General features: G+C 52.3%; 1 protein-coding gene across 5 annotated transcripts in view; it reads left to right on the forward strand.

Annotated features, from left to right (window-relative positions):
• Positions 1-15,482, forward strand: part of FYCO1 (FYVE and coiled-coil domain containing 1) — an 80,196-nt gene extending 64,714 nt beyond the window's left edge. For all 5 annotated transcript variants that reach the window (XM_018067084.1, XM_018067079.1, XM_018067083.1 and 2 more), the window contains 2 exons: positions 9,603-9,712; positions 11,699-15,482. In XM_018067084.1, coding sequence (XP_017922573.1) covers positions 9,603-9,712; positions 11,699-11,774 — 186 coding nt within the window. In that variant the 3' untranslated portion in view covers positions 11,775-15,482. The remainder of the gene's footprint in view (positions 1-9,602; positions 9,713-11,698) is intronic.

A 17,804-nucleotide genomic window follows, 5' to 3' on the forward strand; every position in this document is an offset into this window, starting at 1 on the left:
CCCCAAAATCAAAATCACTCGGGGGACCCAGGCATCTCTGGGTGATCCCAGTGGGCACCAAGGTTGAGAGTCACTGGTCTCAATCAAGGGGAAGAAGTCAGAGGAGAACTGATGGGGTGAAGTGCAGAGCCCAGGACAGTAGATAGGCCTGGAGGGCTGGAGTGGGGCGGGGCACGGAGTCTGAATTCCTCGCCTGAGTCTCTGCAGGCAGGGTGCGAGGGGTGATGGAGGGAGAGCGGGTTTGCGTGGACATTCAAGTTCCACTGGAATCACTGGGAGTGGAAGGAATGAGGACAGACACACAGGCTGGATTGCAGCTCAGGCTGCGTCCCAGGCTTTTAGTACAACGTCTCCATTTTCTAAGAATGAAGCTGCTGCTAAGTCGCTTCAGTAGTGTCCAACTCTGTGCGACCCCATAGACGGCAGCCCACCGGGCTCCCCTGTCCCTGGGATTCTCCAGGCTTCCCTGGACACTGGAGTCGGTTAGAATGGCTTCCCTCTAACACTGGAGTCGGTTAGAATGAAGCTAGAGAGGAGCAATTCGAAGTGGTGTGAAAGAAGCCTTCTGTGAAGTTTCTGTGATGATATCCACTAGTCCCGCATGCCTGTGGTCCTTGGGGTGTCCTAAGGGGCTCGAGTCGCGGTCTGGGGAGGGCCCAGGGTTCCAGGAGGGCCAGGCTCTGGAGCGCTGGGTGCAGATTGCCGCTCCAGCTCCAGCATCCACGTCTGCTATTTGACATGGTGGGGGGGGGACGTCTGTCCCTCTGGGTTTGCTCTCCTGCCGTCCCTGTCCTTATGGTACCTGCTCATTTCAGATTGCTTCGTCATATCTCTCCTCTTCAGATTCGTGCCTAAAATTGAAATCTGGCCCCCTGAATTGGTCTTCTTGAACAGAGTTTCATGCTCGTTCTTATTTAAAAACTGCCCTGCCCCTCTTTTCCTTTCATGGGCTCATGACCTCACCGCACATGTAGGGACCCCTTCCTTCCTGAGCAGTTCTGAACATCCACCTGGGAGGTCCTGGGCCTGTGGTTGGAGAGCAGTTACAGGCTCAGCCATGCCAGAGCAGCCTGCCTGGACAGTTAGCTGGTTGAGCAGCTTAAGCAGTGGGCTTGTCATCTCTGCTCTAACAAACAGCTGCACTGCCCAGCTGCACTCACCCCAGCACCTTTGCCGTTCACCTCATGTTTCCAAGGCCCGCTGAGCACCTAAGCACTGCATCTGCCCAGGTTAGACACAGGTGGGTGTCCGTGGTGAGAGAGGGAGCAGACAAATCCTGTGTCCACACCTGTCCCCTTGCTCAGTCACTCACCTGCCTAATCCACGGCTCTGAAAGACCTGGCTGGTTCCTCCCAGGATTCAGGAGCTCAGTCAGAGTCCTCATCTTGGGTTCCCTTGTTGCCTGGAGGGTTTGGCAGCCGTTGTCTTTCCCACAGTGGTCGCCAGGGGGCAGAAGAAGCTGACAGTGAGTGAGAGGGTGCTCACGGGGCTCCTCTGCCATCCCCAGCCCGCTGTGGGTTTGCTGTTGCATCTGCCTGAGGTCCTGGACAGACATTAGTCTGGAGAGTCTGTGTCCAGACTCACTTCTTTAGCGTTTCGCCTGGGGACTCCCCCGGGTGATGCCCTGACCTGTCTGGACCTTGTGGGAACCAGAGGACATAGTGCACCTCGCCACACTTAGGTTTCATGGTGACGGAGGCTCAGACATCAGGAACTGGGCTGGGTCCTTGCACTCAGTTCACAACCACTCACTGAACTTCCGTGGCATAGTGGGCTCTGTAGGGCCCACTGAGGATCAGGAGAGAAGGGCCATGCTGCGATCTGCCCTTGAGGAGTTCAGAGGATCATCAGGGAGAGGCCCTATTAAAGAAACAACTGTGATTCCAGGTGGTGACTGTCATGATGGGGTGGCACCGGGCGGGGGGTGGGGCAGCAGTAAGAAGGGCGCTTCACCCAACCTGGGGGGCATTAGCAGACCAGGAGACTCCTGGGCCAAACCAAGAGAAGCTATTGGGAGGAGTGGGAGGGGGCACGGGTTACAGGAGAAGCGTCCAGGCAGAGGGAACAGCGTGGCAGGCCAGTCCCGTCTCTAGGGCACGTCAGATACGCCCCACCCGGGACCACCCTCTCTCCAGAGGGCCCCCCTCCATCAAGGCCGGGCCTGGACCCTGAGATGAGAGATGGTGAGTTTGGGAAGCGCTTGACAAAAGAAGCAGTAAATCACGGACCTGAGGCCACCCGTATGCCGACAACTGGTCTGAAGCCTGGGGCGAGTCAGGGACCAAGATCCGGGCCCTGCCTGTCTCTTTGCCTAGAGAAGCCAGAGGCCTGCCTGGGGCTGTTGAGAGTCAGGGGAGGAGCTGGGACAGGGAGCTTGACTTGTTATTTTTAAATAACTTTGAAGAGATACAATTTACATACAAACATGTAACTCACCCATCTAAGATGCTCAGTTATCTTAGTATTAGTTGTCTTAGCAATTCAGTTGTCTTAGTCTTATTCACAGAATTGCATAACCATCACCACTGTCTAATTTTAGATCATTTTCATCACTGCATAAAGCAAAAAGAAACCCGGTATCCATTTGCAGTCACTCCGCAACCTCTTCCCAGCAACCACCAGCCTACCTTCTGTCCTTTCAGATTTCCTGTGCCGGACATTTCATGTGAATGGAATCATGCATTATGTGGCCTTTTGTGACTGGCTTTTTCCATTTAGCATAGAGTCATGGCTCTGTACCAGGGCCCCAGGCCACTGGAGTTTCGCAAGAGAGCAGTACAACCGACTGGACTGTTTTGCAGATAGGTGGTATAAATCAGGTCACAGCTGTCCAAGCACGGGAGGCTGATGCGGGATGGCCCCAGAGCTCGCACAGCAGAGACCTGTCTTGCTCAGGTTTACACGGGACCCCAGTCATCCCCTGTCACCTCAGCTGTATGGGCTTTGGTACCAGTTGTTCAGCTGCTCACTCATGTTTAACTCTTTGCAACCCCATGGACTACATACAGCATGCCGCGCTTCTCTGTTCTTCACTATCTCCCGGAGTTTGCTCAGACTCAAGTCAGTGATGCCATCCAACCATCTCATCCTCTTTTGACCCCTTCTCCTCCTGCCCTCAGTCTTTCCCAGCATCAGGGTCTTCTCCAGTGAGTGGGCTCTTCACATCATGTGGCCAAAGTGTTGGAGCTTCAGCTTCAGCCTCAGTCGTTCCAATGAATACTCAGGGTTGATTTCCTTTAGGATTGACTGGTTAGATCTCCTTGTTGTCCAAGGGACTCTGAAGAGTCTTCTCCAGCACCACAGATCAAAAGCATCAATTCTTTGGCGCTCAGCCTTCCTTATGGTCCAACTCTTACATCCGTACATGACTACTGAAAAAATCATAGCTTTGACTATGCAGACCTTTGTCGGAACAGTGACGTCTCTGCTTTTTGTGTTTTTATTTTATTACTTTGTTTGTTTGTTCCTAGGCTTGTTATAGCTTTGCTTCCAAGGAGCAAGAGTCTTTTAATTAACTTCATGGCTGCAGTCACCACCTGCAGTGATTTTGGAGCCCAAGAAAGTAAGGTTTCCATTGTGTCCCCATCTTTTTGCCATGAAGTGATGGGACCAGATGTCATGATCTTAGCTTTCTGAATATTGAGTTGTAAGCCAGCTTTTTCATTCTTCTCTTTCACTTTCATCAAGAGGCTCTTTAGTTCCTCTTTGCTTTCTGCCATAAGGGTTGTATCATCTGCATATCTGAGGTTACTGATATTTTTCCCAGCAATCTTGATTCCAGCTTGTGCTTTATCCAACCCAGAATTTCACATGATACACTCTGCATGTAAGTTAAATAAGCAGGGTGACAGTATACAGCCTTGACGTACTCCTTTCCCAATTTGGAACCAGTCTGTTGTTACATGTCCAGTTCTGTTGCTTCTGGACCTGCATATAGGTTTCTCAGGAGGCAGGTAAGGTCTGATATTCCCATCTCTTAAAGAATTTTCCACAGTTTTACACCAGAGCCTTTGGCTCCCCTAGACGATTTGGTTGATTAATTTAAAGTAATAGCGAGAAAATCTTACAGATTTTGACCATGGTAGAAAAAACAGCAGCTGGAATGACCAAAAAGTCTATAGACTGTTTTAAAGAAATAAGAGTATTATCTTACATGTCCTCTTCAGAGGATCCTGCCTTGACAAGCTCTTGGCTTTTGCTTTGGAATCAGAGTAGTGTGTGGGAAGGCTGAGGAGCGGGGCACACAGGCGTCCCTGTGTAAACCGCAAGCCTTTCTCCCTGGCACGCCCTCCTGCGTGTGCTTGCTCAAATATCTCAGGCCAGGCTCAAAACTTTTAGGTTATGGATCACAGGAGCAGACCCAGCCTTTCAACCTCCCAGGATTCTCAGTTCCCTGTAGAACTAGACTATTATAAACCAGTAATGGAGCTTGATGAGATACCATGTGCTACTTGGTAGAGGAGGCTGCCGCAGAGCCCACACGTAGGAGGCCCTCGCGCGTCTCGGTCCCCTCCAGGCCTGTCTTGGGCCCGTCCTGCTCCTCGCCACCAGCAGCTTGCAGTCAGAGCCGGGGTTCCATGGTGTCAGGAGCCTGCTGTGTGCTCTGTCTCTCTGGGCCTTTGGGGTCTCCCTTTTGACTTTTGTCTGACTCATGTGTTATTTAGTTTCAGATATTTGGGGATTTTTAGACAACTGCAGTTTTTTTTCTAACTTAACTCCATTGTCAGAAAACACACTTTTTAGTGTGTTTGGATCCTTTTAAATGTAATTTTTCTTAATGGCCTAGAATGTGGCCCACCTAGTGATTATTCCAAGTATGCTGGAAAAGTCTGTCACTGTTTCCCTGTCTATTTGCCATAAAGTGATGGGACCGGATGCCATGATCTTAGTTTTTTAATGTGGAGTTTTAAGCCAGCTTTTTCACTCTCCTCTTTCACTTTCATCAAGAGACTCTTTAGTTCCTCTTCGCATTCTGCCATTAGGGTGGTGTCATCTGCATATCTGAGGTTACTGGTACTTCTCCCATCAATCTTGATTCCAGCTTGTGCTTCATCCAGCCCGGCATTTTGCAAGATGTACTCTGCATATAAGTCAAATAAGCAGGGTGACAATACATAGCCTTGAAGTCCTCTTTTCCCAGTTTGGAACCAGCCTGTTGTTCCATGTCTGGTTCTAACTGTTGCTTCTTGACCTGCATACAGATTTCTCAGGAGGCAGGTGAGGTGGTCTGGCATGCCCAGCTCTTGAAGAGAGTGAAAACTGTGAAGCACAGTTTGTTGTGATTCACACAGTAAAAGGCTTTGTCAATAAAGCAGAAGTAGATGTTTTTCTGGAATTCTCTTCCTTTTTCGATGATCCAAAGGATGTTGGCAATTTGATCTCTGGGTCCTCTGTCTTTTCTAAATCCAGTTGAACATCTGGAAGTTCTCAGTTCCCGTACTGTTGAAGCCTCACTTGGAGAATTTTGAGCATTGCTTTGCTAGTGTGTGAGATGAGTGCAATTATGTGGTAGTTTGAGCATTCTTTGGCATTGCCTTTCTTTCTGATTGGAATGAAAATGGATCTTTTCCAATCCTGTGACCACTGCTGAGTTTTCCAAATTTGCTGGCATATTGAGTGCAGCACTTTCACAGCATCATCTTTTAGGATTTGAAATAGCTCAATTGAAATTCCATCACCTCCAACTAGCTTTGTTTGCAGTGATGCTTTGTAAGGCCCACTTGATGTAAGGCCCACTTGACTTCACAGTCCAGGATGTCTGGCTCTAGGTGAGTGATCACACCATTGTGGTTATCTGGGTTGTGAAGATCTTTTTTGTCTAGTTCTTCTGTGTATTCTTGCCACCTCTTCTTAATATCTTCTACTTAGGTCCGTACTGTTTCTGTCCTTTATTGTGCCCATCTTTGCATGAAATTTTCACTTGGTATAGTAACAGACTATTTTCTTGGGCTCCAAAATCACTATCGACAGTGACTGCAGCCATGAAATTAAAAGCCGCTTTCTCCTTGGAAGAAAAACTATGACAAACCTAAACAGCATATTAAAAAGCAGAGACATTACTTTACCAACAAAGGTCTGTCTAGTCAAAGCTATGGTTTTTCCAGTAATCATGTATGGATGTTAGAGTTGGACCGTAAAGAAAGCTGAGTGTTGCGAATTCATGCTTTTGAACTATGGTGTTAGAGAAAACTCTTGAGAGTCCCTTGGATAAGCAAAAAGTTCAAACCAGTCAGTCCTAAAATAAATCAGTGCTGAAAATTCATTGGAAGGACTGGTGCTGAAGCTGAAACTCCAATACTTTGGCCACCTGATGTGAAGAACTGACTCATTTGAAAAGACTCTGATGCTGGGAAAGATCGAAGGCGGGAGGAGAAGGGGACGACAGAGGATGAGATGATTGGATAGCATTACTCGATGGACATGAGTTTAAGCAAGCTCCGGGAGTTGGTGATGGAGAGGGAAGCCTGGCGTGCTACAGTCCATGGGATCACAAATAGTCGGGACACAAGTGAACTGATATTGGAAAAGAATGTGTGTTCTGCTGTTGTTGGGTGGAGTGTCCTATAAATATCAGTTAGATCAAGTTAATAGCTAGTGCTTAGGATTGTTATGTTCCCTTGATGAATTGCTGTCTTTATCATTTATGGTACTATCCCTGGCCATGTTCTTTGATATAAAATCTACTTTGATATTAATATAGCTTCTTTTGACCAGTGTTAGCATGGTATGGGGCTTCCCTGGTGGCTCCGTGGTAAAGAATCTGTCTGAAGTACAGGAGACTTGGGTTCAATCCCTGGGACAGGAAGATCCCCTGGAGAAGGGCATGGCAACCCACTCGAGTACTCTTGCCTAGAGAATCCCATGGACAGAGGATCCTGGTGGGCTGTAGTCCACAGGGTCGCACAGAGTTGGATACGACTGAAGTGACTGAGCAGCAGCAGCGTGGTGTATCTTTTTATATTCCTTTTATATCCTTTTAACTTAGTTGCTCAGTCATATATAACTCTTTGAAACCCCCATGAACTCTAGCCCACTAGGCTCCTCTGTCCATGGTATCCTCCAGGCAAAAATACTAGAGTGGGTTGCTGTTCCCTTCTCCAGGATGTTTTCCTGACCCAGGGATCCAACCTGAGTCTCTTACTTATTTATTTTTATTCGCTGGGCACACCAGGCAGGGGGACAACATGTTCAAAAGCACAGGAGAATGGCTAAGATTTACCCTCCCAAGAAATAACCAAAACAGACAAAATATGAGAAGCAACCGTTTTTAAGTCACTATACAGTAGGAGATGATGGACAGTGATCCTTGATAGAACAAGTTGAGCCCTGAAATTGCCCTAGCTTACTGCTTTGAGAGGAAAAGAGAGCAGTCAGCAAATGGAACAAATAAAAAACAGTAAGATGAGAGACTCAAACCTAACCTTACTGACAGTCGCATACATGTAAGTTGGGTAAACATCCCAACTGAAAGGCAGGAATTGTCAAGCTGGATAAAAGCAAGCCCCAACCCCGTCATGCCTACAAGCAATAAAATTTAGATGTAAAGATACAAATAAGTTAGAAGTGTGTGCACTCATTTGTGTCTGACTCTTTGAGGCCCCATGGACTGTACTAACTAAATTGTCCTAGCTCACTGTTGCCTCTTCCAGGAAGTCTTCCCTGATGCTGCCTCTCCTCCCACCCACCGAGAGGCTGGGATAGGCACCCCTCCCCAGTACACCTATTGTGACAGTCTCACCCAGCACAATTGAATGTTTTCTTATCTGTTATCACCATTAAACCACAAGATCCTGAAGGGCAGAGCTTTTTGTGGGAACTTAGCCCACTTTGGGAACTTTGTGACCACCATGTAGCATTTTAAGAAATAGGCAGCCATGTTCAGCCTTGAGGTGAAAACGTAATCACGTCTCTGTGTTTTGGAGTCAGTCGTTTTGTACAGGTTGGAAACGCTCGCCTGCAGGTTTTCTTGAGTTGCGGCAAGCGGGGGCTCCTGTTTGTTGGGGGTGGCTCCTGTCTGTTGTGCGGGGGCTCCTGTCTGTCGTGCGGGGGCTCCTGTTTGTTGCGGGGGCTCCTGTCTGTCGTGCGGGGGCTCCTCTTGTTGCGGGGGCTCCTGTCTGTCGTGCGGGGGCTCTTCTTGTTGCGGGGGCTCCTCTTGTTGCGGGGGCTCCTGTTTGTTGCGGGGGCTCCTCTTGTTGCGGGGGCTCCTGTCTGTTGTGCGGGGGCTCCTCTTGTTGCGGGGGCTCCTGTTTGTCGTGCGGGGGCTCCTCTTGTTGTGGGCGCTCCTCTTGTTGCGAGCGCTCCTCTTGTTGCGGGCGCTCCTCTTGTTGCGGGGGCTCCTCTTGTTGCGGGGGCTCCTCTTGTTGCGGGGGCTCCTCTTGTTGCGGGGGCTCCTCTTGTTGCGGGGGCTCCTGTCTGTCGTGCGGGGGCTCCTCTTGTTGCGGGCGCTCCTCTTGTTGCGGGCGCTCCTCTTGTTGCGGGCGCTCCTCTTGTTGCGGGGGCTCCTGTCTGTCGTGCGGGGGCTCCTGTCTGTCGTGCGGGGGCTCCTCTTGTTGCGGGGGCTCCTGTTTGTCGTGCGGGGGCTCCTCTTGTTGCGGGCTAGGCTCCAGGTGTGCAGGCTTCAGTAGCCACAGCCCGCGGGCTCCGTAGCTGTGGCTTGGGGGCCTAGTTGCCCCTCAGCATGTGGGATCTTCCCAGACCAGGGAACACACCCATGCCCCCTGCATCGGCAGATGGATACTTAACCACTGGGACCAGCAAGGAAGCCCTCCCAAAAATGTTTTTAATTTTGGCTGGCCCTGTGTTACTTCCTATTATATCTTCAGTTTTAAAGTATCTCACCTGGCCAGCAGGTTGAAGACTGCCCGTGGGGAAGAGGTTGGCCATCCCAGTACCCCAGCCCCGGCCCTGGCCAGCTCACGCCACGTGCTCAGACTTGGCCTCTGACAGTGAGGCCCTGGGAACAATGTTCTCAGAAAATAAGTGTCTCCAGGGATTAATTTCTCATTCTCAGAGGAGATAGGGAGCTGGAGACCTGGAAAGAAGAAAGGGCTCTGGGACATACGGACTGACTGGGGCCCATTGAGAAGCCACGCGTGAGCCAGGGGCGGTCAGCCTGGAGGCTTGTAGGCCCAGAAGCTTCACAGAGTGCCCGAGAGACGTGGATGGAGGGCTGGGCCCGTCTCTGACACCCCGAGGGCAGCAGCACCAGCACCAACTGGAAAGGACCAGGCAGGATTCCACATGGAGTAAGCCTCTGCTTCCCGAAGCCAGGAAGAAGCTGCTTCTCTGGAGAGTAGAGCGTTCTGGCACTGGCCATGGTCAGAGGGGGCTGGGGGGACCATTCTTTCAGGATGCTGACCTATCATGATTTTGGCGAAACTCATGTCTACACTGGTCCCCCCCCCATTGTAAGTTATTGACAAACCCAGGGCATGTGGAAGGCCCCCACCCTGAAGTGGGGCTAATGAGGCTCAGCTGTGACCTCACGAGGCATTCAGCCTCCCTGGGCCTCAGTTTCCTTCCCCAAATGAAGAGTCTGCCCAGAGGCTCTGTGGTGCCCTCTCCGCTTCTGTGACGCTTTTCCCATCTGCCTATCCTCCCAGGTGCTCATTCCCACCACCCGCTGCAATTCCCACAAGGAGAACATCCAGGGCCAGCTCAAGGTCCGCACACCAGGCATCTACCTACTCATCTTTGACAACACCTTTTCCAGGTAGGCCGCCTCCTCGGTCAGCGTCCGGATGAACCCACCCGGCACCCCGCCTCAAGGACAGAGGTGGACGTGTAAAAGCAGTTGTTAGTTATCAGTCCCTGATTATCAGTGGTTCATTCATTTTAGACCTATACTCTGGTGTTCCAGTGTCCGTTGTAGCGTGTGTAACACACAGCCTGATACTTACTGAGTCTCACCACGGGTTAAGCGTGTTCTCTGCCCTCTGCTCTTATTAATACTACTGCCTTCAGCCGCACAGCAGCCCCGTGCAGTAGGGACTGTCTTTCTCCTCGTGTTACTGCTAAGGGACTGAGGACCTAGAAGAGGGGCACTCCCAATCACACAGCTGGTGGTGGGGCTGGATTTGAACCCAGGTGGCCTGGCTCAAGGCTCTGGGCTCTTACCCGGGATGCTCTTCTGCTTCTCCCGTCCTGATGCCCTCTGCCCAGGCCAGAGAAGAGCTCAGCAAATACAGTGGAAGGATTGGGCGGATGGGTGAATGGACGGATGGGAGAGAAGTGAAGTGATGAAGGCCCAGAGTTAACCAGGACTGGAGCTGTGAGGCCAGGCCCCTGGGCCCCCTTGTCCAGTGAGTGGAGCAGCAGGTACCATCTCTGGGGAGCACGACTTCAGAGCTCCAGGTGCAGGTCCAGGAGTGAGTGCAAGGCTGAGGGGTCAGGAGGATGGAGGTGAATGGAGATGAGGCTGGAGGGGCAGCCAAGACAGGAAGGAGGACAGCGGACCAACGCTGGCTGAGCATCTGCCTCGAGCCAGGGCCCTGCTTCATGGAGATGTGCCGCAGTGCAGGCTGCTGGGCACCTGTCCCTATTCTGGCTTCAGCGTAAGCCCTTAGTAGGGGCTTACTTCATTCATAAGACCTGTCTGATCAGCATCCAGCCACATCCTCTCTGAGCGGGGCCCTGAGCTAGCAGCCACATCCCTCCCCATGGGTGCCCTTGCCAGCCGGCTGGGCTTTAAGCACAGTAACTTAATAGCTATCAAGTAGTGAGAAGCTGGGGTGCCACCTGTCGGTGAAAGCTGGAGTGCACCCTCTCACCACCTCAGGGCCTTGAACTCCCAGGGCGTATGGCCATGGGCATCCACCAAGGGAGAGCTTGGAAGAATGGGCTCCCCGCCTTTCCCCTCCCGCGCCCTTCCCCCAGGAACGTGAACACACCCTGTGTTAGCAGGATTCTTGGGCATGGGCTCTGCATGTCCAGAAAGCTGGTCAGACCGGGCATGGGCCTCAGCCCCTCAGGGCAGCGGTCAGGAGGTGGGGTGGAGGCCAGCCCAGCACTCTCTCCCCTCTGGGTTTTAGTGGAACCCGGGTTTCCTCTGCAGTGGCAGCCAGCATTTTTACTACCTCCCTGAGCCCCACCGCAGGTTGACGGAGAGGCTGGGAGCAGCGTGTTGAGGGCAGAGGCAGCCCCAGACCAGCTTTGCAGTCGGCAGTAGGAGCGGCCGTGGTGCTGAGACACACTGCGGCCCTCGCCACTAACGTCATCTCAGGGCCTAGTCAAGGTTTTCAAAGCACGACAGCGGAAGAGATCCAGATGTCCAGTCAGAATGAGATCCAGGCTCGCCTCCACTGTGTGTGTCCCCTCCACGCCTGCACCACCCACTTCCCCAGGGCAGCCCAGACCGCCGAGACCCCTGAGACACCCCCACCCCAGGGCCCCTTCAGAGCAGCGAGGGAAGGAGGGGTGCTTCACAGTGTGGGACTGAATGGGCATTTCTGCACCCAAGCCCAGGACAGTCCACGGAGGTGTCCTAAGTTCCTTTTGCAGGAAGATATCTCTGCTAGAGAGTCAGGAAATGGGGGTGAGGGGGCCTGGAAGAGTCCACGCAGTCTGTGAGGGACCCCAGGCTCGGAGCAGAGGTGTTTGCACCAAGGTTTCCTGTGCCAGCCAGCACCCACCCCAGCCAGGTCACTGCAGCTGCTTCCAGCCCTCGGAATAACCCCCCCTTCCCCATTTGTCTCCTCAGATTCGTCTCCAAGAAAGTCTTTTATCATTTAACTGTTGACCGGCCTGTCATCTACGATGGAAGTGATTTCCCGTAACCTCAAGTACCTGGATTTTGCTAGTTTCACATTACCCACAGGAAACACTACTCCTCCTCACTTGTCACGTAAAGCACCTAAAAAACCCAGAAAACAAAAAATAGCTGCTCTAAAGCTATCAGTATCCACCATGCAACTTTAGGAGACGGGCCCTTGGCTGCTCATCAGAGCCGCGTTGCTCTGAGCGCCGTGTACTCAGCGCTGCACACCACTCTTAGCCCATGGCTCGTAAGGGCTCAAGTGACGTTTTCCACTGTCCTCACACCCGGAGGGACGCTATGCCAAAGGTTTAAACACTCAGGAGACCATTGGCCTCTCCAGGGGGGCGCAGTTGGCTCCAGGCCTCCTGTGAAGAGTTTCCTGGGTCAGAAGGGTCCCGACTTCCACCCGTGGAGAGACACAGCCCCCTGTGCCCACCCCAGGCATCACGGGTGACCATGAGCTGGAAGGCCTGGCCAGACCCTGTGGGGCCCTTGAGTCCTCCCTGGAAAGGACGTCAGGGCACCTAGGGGCCCGCCTGAGATCCCATCCAGCTTCCTCCATCCTGCTCCTGTCCCCTCCTGCCCAGGGAGTGCAGGGCTGCTCAGAGGGGCCGCCAGCTGCACTTTTCTCCTGGCCCTTCTATCTGGGCGAGTCTGTCCTAGAGCAAAGCCCTCCACTCAGCTGGGCCTCTCAACAGCTCAAAATACCACCCTAAGAATCAGAAGTGAAGCTAATCCAGGAAACAGAACCCACCTACTGAGGGCCTGCAGTGCAATCTACGTCCAGATGGCCAGAGCCCAGATGCTGGGTAACATCCACGCCATGACCAAAAGGCTGGACACATCAGCCTGTGGGGCTCACTTCTCAGCCTGTCTTTGTTTATATTAACAAGAGCTTCTGCAGATACGTTTACTAATGATCATATTCAGGGTAGGAACCACTTTTAGAAGTCGAGGGCTTCTTAAGAGAAGTCTTTGTTAACTCAAGTATAAACGGGCATAATTCATGAATCGGCTCTTTGCTCACCTCTCGGTCCCTCCTCCCCACCTGCCTAGGTTCCCCACACCCCTTTTGCCCACTTCCTGCTGCTCAGCCTGCAGCTGACACCTGGGAGCAAATGAATCCTCTGTCCTTTTCCGGGACAAGAAGCAGATGATCTTCCTGTTCTCTGTGGCCCTTTTCTCCCCGACAGAGAGCTCACCTTTGACGGCCTCTCTGTGCCCTGTTCACAGGGCAGTTGGGACCCAGGTCCTTCCGCAGTGAGCAGAGATCTGACCAAGCAGCCCACCTTCGCTGTGGTCAGGGGAGAGGGTGTCTGGCAAGGCGACTGCGGGTCCGAATACCCCACCAGCCCTTCAACTGGCCCAGTGACTAAGCCAAGTCACACCACGTCGAAGCTTCATCTCATCATTCACGAGCCTGATCTGACTGGTTTTGGGAACTGACGAATGGGTCAAGAATCCTTGGCCAAGTTCAGTTCAGACCCCATACCCCCCAGGTGCCAGCAGAGGTAGGAGGAAATGACTTTGGCAGTAGACTCAGAGCTTCCATTTAAACAGGAGACATAGGCACTTCCAGGCACTTTAAGTGGGGCTTGAGACATGGTGAACAGAACCTTCCAGAAAAGAGCTGGCCCTCTCGTGCTCTCTTTCCTGGGAGCAGCCGCCTGTGGCAGAAAGCCAAGAGTCTCTAGCATCTCATTGAGCAAGGTCCTGACAGTGCTTAGCACCAAAACAGAAATGGCCAGGCCCCCAGAGACTTCCTAGACTTATGCTTGTCCTTACAGGGTGCCGCACTGCTTGAAAGCAAACTACCCTGCCTTTAAATCCATCTCCCCTGAAGAGGATAACCAGATGTAGCTGGCTCACCACTTGAGAGAAACAAAAGACCCTGAAGCATCTGGAATCTCGGTTTGAGTGCTTAGCTTTCCCAGGATACCCTGGAGACATGGCCAAGCAGGCGGCCCTCTGCTCATCTCACCACCGTCACCTGCAGCTCGAATCAGCATTTCTCAAGTAGCTGATGTGTTTCCTGCCGAAGGCCTGAGATATTCCATCTGAGGCTTGTTCTGAACCTCTGTGACACGACCCAGCAGGGGACCAACTGCAGCTTAAAAAAATCCCGTGGCTCTTGTGAAGCCAACCCAGAGGCACTGCTGCAGGAGCCCGCGGGCCCCTTGTGCCAGCACTGCAGACAGTGACGGCAGTGGGCTCAAAAGCCTTCACCTGCCCAGCGCGGCCCCACCCTGCCGCTGCAGCGTAGTTATTTTTTTGTGCTGAATGGACTCTTGTTCTTTGTTACTTTGCTGTGGGAGCTCAGGTTTGATGTGCAGCTAGAGTTCATCTTGGCATATTTAAGTATGGCTTGTATAAACTGCTTTCTTATTTTAAACAAGTTCCCAACTTTACCGAAGTTTGGGGGCTGAGATATTCTTTTTACTGCAAACGATAATGAAAAACAGCTATTTAAAGTGGTGGCCCCAGCCAGTAGACTGAATTAACACTAAAAGTCAACAAGTAGGAAACATTCTTGGGATCCCAGATCACTGTCTTAAAAAAAAAAAGAAAAATCCCCCAGCAGCCTCTTTGGGGGCTGGCCGAGCTCTCTGAATAACTTGCTGTTTAGTATTGATTAGTACCAGCCGCCTTGCTCACCAATGCCTTGGAAGCCACTGATCACCCTCGCCCGGGAACACGGCCTCTGTCAGGCACCCTCATCCATCGCCAGCAAGCATGTTTGGGAAAAAGCGTAGCCCCTGCAGAGCGCTTCTGGCTGGAGCCCACCTACTCCACATCCGCTGGACCAAGAGCAGGCAAGGAAATTCTCAAACAGGAATCTGGAACTGAAACACTACATCGGGTCTGAAAAGTATGAATGCACAGCCACACTAGATAAATCAGAGATAAAGGAGATGGTTTTTTAAAATTATTTTCAGTTGTCACTCACCTTCAGTGGTGAAGCCGTTCCAGACTCATCTGAAAAGAAATCCCCATTTGGGGATGAAATCTCAGAGTCTGTGTTTTATCATTCTGGTTAGCTGTCCACCATACGTTTTTATAGGAGTTTCAGTTTTAGAAGCCCATCTTGGTGACTCCACCTTGGAGAATCCCAACCTCAGCTCAGAGGTGTTAAGAATGAGGGCAGAGCTACCCTCTGCAACGCTCAGAATCAAGGGTCACCCAGCACAGAGAATGTAGAGCCAGCCATCTACGTTTACAAAACACTTACCCAAAAGGTTCTTTTCAGTGGAACCCTGAGTGAATTTTTCTCTGTTGTGGTGCTTCCAAGGAAACAAAGACAGTTAATAATGCCTTTTCTCTCTTAAGCACTTTTTCAAAATAACACAGTACATCTTTAAATTTGAGGAAGCATTTCTGACAAAAAGACTTCTCAGAACCTGAGGACAAGGGCTGTCCAGAGATGCTTCTGTCCCCCCATGGCTGCAGAGCAACAGCGAAGCCTCAGTTGGGTGGCTTCCAAATCAGAATTGCACTTTAATAGACCAATCCTCAATGCTCGCGGCCTTACGGGGTAGTGGGTCTGGGAACCAAACTCTTTTTTATCTGCCAAAGAATTACCAGAAGCACATCAAATGCCAACTCTCCACCTGCCCAGTGGGGGTGAGGAACTTTTGTATCCCAAAACATAGTCCGTATAGCATCTGCTGCACCATTTGGGAATGTCTTATTTTTAATCTCAGGATTTAAATAAACACTATGACATTGACAGTGGCGTCACGTTTCATTCCATTGAGACATAAGGTGAGAGATGAAGTTGCACCCACCAGAGTAGGGGCAAAGCTGTTGGGCCATGTCAAGTCCTGTGACTTTTCAAAAGGGAGAAAAAAAAAAGCCAGCTGTTCTAAGAGGTTGCCAAATTGACCTGGTATCTGGACCCACAGTGTGCGCTGAGGTCTGAGTTCAGACCTGCCTCAGCCAATGCGATGCACCAACCCACTGCCCTCTGCCAGAAGAGCTTCTGCGTTCAGCGAAATTCTCCAGCCCTCCCCTGGTCCACGAAGAGCAGCCTGATTTACCAAAATGATGGAGTCGGGGAGGAGGTCACGGGTGGCCTGAAACCACGGTTAGTCAAGGTGGATCCCAATCTAGGCAGGGCTGCTAGAGGCGGCAGCAGAGAGGGGCAGCGAAGACCCTGGACATGGGCCCTGAGGGCCGTGTCTCCGTCACTCCTCCCCTGGGCAGACTGAGCTTGGGCCAGGCAGCCCATCCGCACTCGCCTCTGGAGCGCCCTGTGCCCCACAGGGTCCCCCCAGCCCTCCTCTCCACTCCCCTTGCAGCCTTCCTCCTGCCTCGGATCTCCCGCGGCCACCTCTTTGATCAGTTACTCAGGAGTAGGTGACTCTTCCCGGAAGTGTATTGTTCCCTGCAGCTCCAGGACCCTGTTTTTCATCCTCATCTCCCTGCTCTGCCTCATCCCGCAGCAGGGAGCACAGAGCACGGTGCTCACCAGCCTCTGAATCAGTGAAGACACTGGGCACCACGGTCAGCCCTAGGCCATAAGCAACCCCGGTGGCCAACTTGGCCGGAGACCAACCCCCAAAACCCCCATGGTAGAGAAGGACAAGGGCAAGCCCACAGGGCCGATTTGGGGAGGATGGAAGTGAGCTGGTTACTGGATCGGACACGTATAGCCTCCTGTGCCCTCAAGCCTCTCCTGTCCAGGGATGGAAGAGTGCTCGATCCGAGTGCCTGAAACCGCACCGCAGAAGGAATTCTGTGTTCATAGGAAAGGCCCTGCAGAGAGGCCACGTGGACTGAGCCTGGGAGAACGGACCGGGACACACAGATACAGGCTGCTCCATCTGGGCTGGGATCCGGGGCCTCCGTGCCACGCTCCTGGTGCACCTCTCCGCCCTTGCTGAGCCGCCCCAAGGTGAGCAAACCAAACCTCTGCTCCTGGTTTTCCAAGCCCCCACACAATTCTGGGAATTCTGGCCCCTCTCGGTGTCCGTAGACGCGTGCCGGTGCCTGCGATGCCTCTTCCGCCCAGAGGATGTAGCGATTCCCCGGGTGACTCAGAAGGACACTTCAGCCAGGGTCAGACCTCTCGGTTTGAAGATGCGTGGGAAAAATCTGGCGAGTGAAGCCCGCCACCCACACACATCTGCAAAGCAAATAGATGGTGAAATCTGTCGCCTGAAATGAGAAAACGGACTTTTATTGAGAGAGCGGTTAAAGCTGAAGCTATCAAAACCCAGGGGAGAGCAGAGCTGTTGTGAAAGCCGCTCAAAGTGGGTTAGGGTTGAAAGAAAGGTCAGCCTTTTACTTTTCCCACACTCGCTGGTTGCTGAAGAAAGATAGTAAAGCCGAGCCACAGTATGATCACCAGTCTCTGGGCTTTGATGTGTGTCCCCTCGTCCCTCCCCCATCCCTCGAGCTCCGGGGGGAGGCTGGAGGCTGGAGGCTGGTGTGGTTTCTTCAACCTTCTGGCAGGTTCATACTGAGGTTATCGCAGACTTGGCAGCCTATCTGAAGCCTGGAATGAGTTGTCTTAGCTCCATAATGAACAAAGGGAGCCAGGCCTCTCCAAACCCGAGGTGTGGTGAGTGCCCTTCCCCAGGGAAGGCCTCATTTCCAGAGCGCCTTTGGCTTCGGGCCTGCAGCTGCTGCAGGATGCTCCAGGGAAAGACGATTTCAGGGAGACCTCCCACTGAGCCCTGAGGAGAGAAGGACACCTTTTCTGGGAGGTCACCCATCCGTCTGCCAGGTCAGTGGGGCAGGCACTGGCTTCTCCTTGGCATGAGAAAGGAAAGTGGGAGGGGGTAGGGGAGGCCCAAAGGCTAGCAGAGCGAAGGAGGGGTGAGAAAGGAGGGTCAGCAGCAGGAAGGGCCTTCCCTTGGGGCCACGCCGCAGGCCAGGTGAGCAGAAGCCGCCTTTCTCGTGGGAGGGAAGGAGCAGTGGGGGAATGGCAGGTGTACCGAGCAGACAACAAAGGCAGTGACTGCAGGCCTGGAGAAAGGAATCCAATTTGTTCCTCTGACCCTGAGGCTGACTTCAGGGCCCCACGTGCTTTCTCATAGTGGCCGCA

Source organism: Capra hircus, chromosome 22 (genome assembly GCF_001704415.2).
Source record: "Capra hircus breed San Clemente chromosome 22, ASM170441v1, whole genome shotgun sequence".
Lineage (NCBI taxonomy): Eukaryota > Metazoa > Chordata > Mammalia > Artiodactyla > Bovidae > Capra > Capra hircus.